Genomic DNA, 6,155 nt, shown 5'->3' with positions numbered 1-6,155 from the left:
AAAACGTCATAGTATGGCCAGGTATCAAACAAGATAGTATAGAAAGTCATAAAAACATCAAAAAACTTATTAGTACAATAAGGCAGAAAACATCATAGTATAGTAAGGCAGAAAAACAGTTTAAATAATGTATTATTGTTGAAATGTTTGTAGGAATCAGAAGTGTGTGAAGTGTGAGAAGTCTTTTAAGAAAGACAGTTCTCCTTTAAAAACAAAACCAACTCTCTTTTCATTTATAGTAGACATAATTTAATATGCATCATCAGTTCCTAGCAATTCATCATCATCATCATAATTACTGTTTCATCATCATCATTTCAGCAGCAGTGTTTCACAGTTATTGTCCAACCCAAAGCAAAAGAAGAGGTAATGAAAGATAATTCAAACAGATCAGTCAAAAAAACTCATGCACATTCTTCAGCAGCGTGGAAACAGAGCGGCAGGTCTGGACCTCAGCCTGCTCCTGCTCATCCACCTGGTTGTTACTAAGATAGACTGGATAAAAACAGTAGTAGCATTATTCACAAGTACTGAGTAAGCTTCTTTTGCTGTCATGTTCTCTGATAGTGATATGAAGTATGAAATGCATAGAGAAAGTGGTGATTCTCATCATTACTAAGATTAAAACTTTACTAAGATTAAACCTGTAAACTGCATAAGTACACTGTCACCCGGGCTTCAGAGATAATTGTGCTTTAATTTACCTTCAGGGTTCGTGTGTGATGACGATCAGCTCACATACCTAAATATTCTGATCTTAAAAAACTGAATGTCGGATGACTAAAGGTGTGTTCACAACAAATTCAGAAGCTAATTTCATGTGTGACCGCACGGAGTGCACAGATGCTAGCTGTAGGTTAGCTAGCAGTATAGCCAGGTGGCCAAAACAATGTTATAATGTAGGATTTTATGTGTTCATATGCAAAACTTCATTTCCATACCCTGTTGAAATCTGGCATCTTAACATACTGGTATCTTACATTTATTTATTTCTGTGTCCGTATGTTAATTAGGTGGGTGGTCCTTCATTAGTCTAAAGCCTAATTGGTTATAGCAGTGTGATCGATTAGATGGATCTCCTACTACTGCCTTGACTGATACACAGGAGCTTTGCCTTTCCAGTGTTGCCAACTTAGCGACTTAAATAAATAATAAATAAATGTAGAAATGAATAAAGACATAAATGTAGAAATGCATAAATAAATAAATCTGAAAATACATAAATAGATGAATAAATGTAGAAATACAAAAATAAATAAACAAATTTAGAAATACATGAATAAATAAATGTAGAAATATATAAACAAAAAAATGTAGAATCACATAAATAAATACGTAGATAAATGTTGAAATGCAGAAATAAATAAATGAATACATGAATTAATTAATGCAGAAATAAATAAATAAATGTTGAAATACAGAAATAAATAAATGAATAAATTTAGAAATACATAAACAAAAAACATTTAGAAATACAAATCATGGCTGCATATAATATAATTCTGTACTGATCCACTGAACCATGTTATATAATTTATTCTTTCCTGGTTTGTCACAGTTTTGCATGTTCTTTAACTTTCTTTTGTCACATCTGTCGTTTGAATAAAGTTCCACTACAGAGGGACGAGGGCCATAACTCAGCGTTCTGAGATCATTCAGTTTGTTCACTGTGAATTAAGATGCTGAAAATGAATTTAAGTAGCAGTTTATCTTAAGATGCCAGATTTTAACCTTTAAACTGTGTAAGCACTCAAAGGTCCAGTATTATGTGTGTGTGTGTGTGTGTGTGTGTGTGTGTTCCTCCATTTCTCTCTTATTTTTCTACCTCCATGAACTGCAGTCATCTTGACGTCTTCTCATGTCTGAGCTTCACCTGCACACCTGTCACCTGTAAAACTGGCTTCCCATTCGGTGTGAACACACCTGGACACTAACCCTATCAGCTGAGTGATGTCGAGTGATGTAACTCCACCATCTTCTTCTGTAGTTTTTTTGGTAAAGTCTTCATTTTGAGGCGATGGACAGTAAATCAGGCACCTTTAACAAACCATGAAAATGTCCATTAGAAATTTGAGGCATCCACCAGTAACAAAGTGGGAGACATCTGCTCGGGAGTCGTCATGCTGTAGTGCATTTCCCAATGCTTATAAAAAAAATACATGAGAAAATAATCGAGTAACTTTTCTGTTAAAAATCAAAGATATAATAATAATTACTGATATACAGTTTAAACCTTTAAAAACATTTGGTGCGCCAAACACAGCACAGCAGTACATTACTAAGTACAGTACAGAAGTCCAGAGGGGAGGTGAAGCCACTGAGTGGACTTTCAGACAACCATCATGGACTTCATGATGTATGTGATACACCTAAGTTACTAATCTTCTGGTGCCTCCTCTTTCAAATACATATTGCCCAAACAGAAGAGGAGGCAGGCACCCTGAGGTGTTCGAACATGACACACACACCAGTTATGACACGTGTCTGAGGCTCAGCAGGTTGGGTTTTCTGACTTAAAAACAAACATATTTGAAAAGTAAAAAGCAGGTGGAAATTACAGCAGGAAGAAAAGCTGAAAGTTAAAGGCTGCAGTTTTCATTTCATCCCGCTTCACCGAAGAGTTGGAGGAAGGAACATGTCGCTGTTTTCTACCCTCCAGGAACTCAGGACCAGAATCTAAAGCTGTGTCCCAGTTCAGGGGCCACATCCTACAGAGGACGTGGTCTACGAAGGCGCGGCCCTTCGTAGTCGTCGTAGAGGATTTCCTCTTTGCGTCAGCGGCTGTTCCCGACGTTACAGTCTAGTGTCTTGGTTTTAACAGTTGAAGCATTAGCTGTTGAACTGAGCTGAAACACAATACTGATGTTTAACAGAGTGGTCCTCAGGCTGTCTGTCAGTGTGGTTTGCTGACATGTTATTTTAATTACCAGCGCAATGAATCTTGGAATATGTTGGACCACGAAGGAGCCCCCTGTTGGAGCCTTCACGGTCCAGGAAAAGAAGAGAGAAGACAGTGTAGTCGCTGTAGTCGCTCCGCTGTGACGGTATTTAAGTGCAGCCTCTGAAGGACGAGACCCTGAACTGGGACACAGCTTAAGTCTACTTCCTGTCCTCAATAAGGGTTCTGCTCCTGAGGTAGAACCTTCTAATGACCCAAGAACTATGAGGGCCGAGTTTGCAGCACTGAACATCACGTTCCATTTGGTTTAATTCAAAATCAGAAATAAAAACCCACCAAGGAGCGTCCTGATGGCCGAGGGTGCAACGAGTCCTGAGCAGCAGGTTCCTGGTTAGTTTAGTTTATTGTTTAATTTCACAGGGATTTATTTTAGCATAGTTTTAAAGAGGGAACGACACTAATGTGTTGGACAATGAGTTTATAGCTGCTGCTAATTCTTGACCCTCCATGTGTCTTCCACTCTCTCTCTTCCCTCTCTCTCTCTTCCCTCTCTCTCTTCCACTCTCTCTCTTCCCTCTCTCTCTGCCACTCTCTCTCTGCCACTCTCTCTCTTCCCTCTCTCTCTTCCACTCTCTCTCTTCCACTCTGTCTTCCCTCTCTCTGCCACTCTCTCTCTTCCCTCTCTCTCTTCCACTCTCTCTCTTCCACTCTGTCTTCCCTCTCTCTTCCACTCTCTCTCTTCCCTCTCTCTCTTCCCCTACTCTCTCTTCCACTCTGTCTTCCCTCTCTCTTCCACTCTCTCTCTTCCCTCTCTCTCTTCCACTCTCTGTCTTCCACTCTCTCTCTTCCCCTTCTCTCTCTTCCACTCTCTCTCTTCCCTCTCTCTCTTCCACTCTCTCTCTTCCACTCTCTCTCTTCCACTCTCTCTCTTCCCTCTCTCTCTTCCACTCTCTCTCTTCCCTCTCTCTCTTCCCTCTCTCTCTTCCACTCTCTCTCCTCCCTCTCTCTCTTCCACTCTCTGTCTTCCACTCTCTCTTCCACTGTCTCTCTTCCCTCTCTCTCTTCCCTCTCTCTCTTCCCCTCTCTCTCCTCCCTCTCTCTCTTCCACTCTCTCTCTCCTCCCTCTCTCTCCTCCCTCTCTCTTCCACTCTCTCTCCTCCCTCTCTCTCTTCCACTCTCTCTCTTCCCTCTCTCTCTTCCACTCTCTCTCTCCTCCCTCTCTCTCTTCCACTCTCTCTCTTCCCTCTCTCTCTTCCCTCTCTCTCTTCCACTCTCTCTCTTCCACTCTCTCTCTTCCCTCTCTCTCTTCCACTCTCTCTCTCCTCCCTCTCTCTCTTCCACTCTCTCTCTTCCCTCTCTCTCTACTTTCCTTAAAAGATAAAAGTATAAAACGTCCAAACAATAACTTTAACTAAAAACCACAGAGACTCTAAGCAGGTTTCTTATTGCTCTCTCTCTCGCTGCCTCTACACACAACAGGAAATTACTAAGAACAACACGACAGTGTTTTTGGTCTGTTATGTGTAGAACTGTGTTTTTTTTAACCTGTCAGATTAATTTAAATCTCTGCTGTTGAAAACAAAGAGGGGTTAGGGTTAGGGTTCTACAGGGTTCCTCGGTTCCTGGAACATTATTGAATCAGTATTTAAATGGTATTTTTAATAATACTGGCACCAAAGTCTGGCCTGCAGTCGTACACGCTCCACCTTCACTCTTGCTACATGGAGGTCTCACTACTCCTGACAGTGACGCTGGATATCAATCACATGATGCAGGATCTTATGTAAACAGTGGATTCTGGACTGAGCGCCTCTGTTAATGTGCTCAGTAGATTTTATTGTCACAGTTTTACTCTCAGCGCAAAATACTCCAGAATCCGGGGATGTCATTTGAAAATATGAACCCATATATGATGAAATCTGGACTGGACATGCTCCGATCATCAACATCGTAAGATGTCACATCAAAAAATCTCCAGATATGATCCAGTCGCAGTGACGTCACCTTGCAGAGCACAGTTCAGGTGAAAATCAATTTAAAAATAACGATCAGATCAAACCTGCTGAGCCTCAGGTTTCATGAATGGCACTCTGTAGAGACGATGGTACAGCTGTTCATAGTTCAGTCTGATGGATGGCACTGCATAAACACAGAGGAGGAGGAGGAGGAGGAGGAGGAGGAGGAGTCACAGAGTTTCTCCTTTCACTTGCTCGTTGTTGTTGAGTCCTGGGGAGGGTTTACTCTTCATGCCCTCGGTGCCCCCCCGCGACGTCTCCTGGAAGAAAAGGTGGGGCATCCACACGGACATGACGATCCGCTTGTACTCCCTGCGGAAGTTCTGGTTCAGCAGGCCGTAGATGATGGCGTTAAGGCAACTGTTGAAGTACGCCATGAAGTAGCTGACCACGAACAGCCACTCCGGGATGCGAGGCGCCACGGCCTCCGGGTTGATGGCGACAGCCAGCCCGATGAAGTTGAGCGGCGCCCAGCAAATAGCAAACAGCACGAACACCACGAACATGGTGATGAAGTTCCTCAGGTCGCTGGGCTTGATGCGGGGGCGGACCTCCGACTTCACCTTCCGCCTCACCTGGATGACCAGGATCCAGATGCGCAGGTAGCAGAAGGTAACCACGGCGATGGGCACGAAGAAGTGGATGACCACCACGGTGATGGTGTAGGACGTGCTGACCGTCTGCGCGAACGTGCAGGAGTAGATGCGCGGGTCGTACTGCAGCGAGCCCACGAAGAAGTTGGGCACGATGGCGACGACGGTGAGCAGCCAGATGAGCGCCACCAGCAGCAGCGTGTTGCGGTAGCTGTACAGCTTGTCGTAGCTGAAGCTGTGGCAGATGTAACAGTAGCGGTTGATGGCGATGCCTGTGATGTTGAAGATGGAGCCGATGACACTCAAGCCCATGAGGAAGCCGCTCACCTGAGAGAGAGAGGGAGAGAGAGAGGGAGAGAGAGACAGACAGAGAGAGAGAGAGTGACAGAGACAGAGAGACAGAGAGAGAAAGAGAGACAGAGAGAGAGACAGAGAGAGAGTGACAGAGGGAGAGAGACAGAGAGAGAGACAGAGAGACAGACAGAGAGAGGGAGAGAGAGACAGAAAGAGAGAGAGAGAGTGACAGAGACAGAGAGAGAGAGACAGAGAGAGAAAGAGAGACAGAGAGAGAGACAGAGAGAGAGTGACAGAGGGAGAGAAACAGAGAGAGAGACAGAGAGAGAGACAGACAGAGAGACAGAGAGAGAG

The 6,155-nt window shown here is 43.7% G+C and overlaps 1 protein-coding gene across 1 annotated transcript in view; it reads right to left on the bottom strand.

Moving 5' to 3' along the window:
• Positions 1–4,296: 4,296 nt before the first annotated feature.
• LOC111662551 (melatonin receptor type 1B-B-like) overlaps positions 4,297–6,155 on the bottom strand; it is a 23,860-nt gene continuing 22,001 nt past the window's right edge. The window contains exon 3 of the mRNA XM_023416443.2: positions 4,297–5,834. Coding sequence (XP_023272211.2) covers positions 5,085–5,834 — 750 coding nt within the window. The 3' untranslated portion in view covers positions 4,297–5,084. The remainder of the gene's footprint in view (positions 5,835–6,155) is intronic.

The sequence above is a fragment of the Seriola lalandi genome, unplaced genomic scaffold, assembly GCF_002814215.2.
Source record: "Seriola lalandi dorsalis isolate HSWRI2012SDOR001 ecotype SW California unplaced genomic scaffold, Sedor1 jcf7180002054564, whole genome shotgun sequence".
Taxonomy (NCBI): Eukaryota; Metazoa; Chordata; class Actinopteri; order Carangiformes; family Carangidae; genus Seriola; species Seriola lalandi.
Note: the sequence above shows the minus strand (reverse complement) of the source record. Positions and strands in the feature narration are given on the sequence as shown.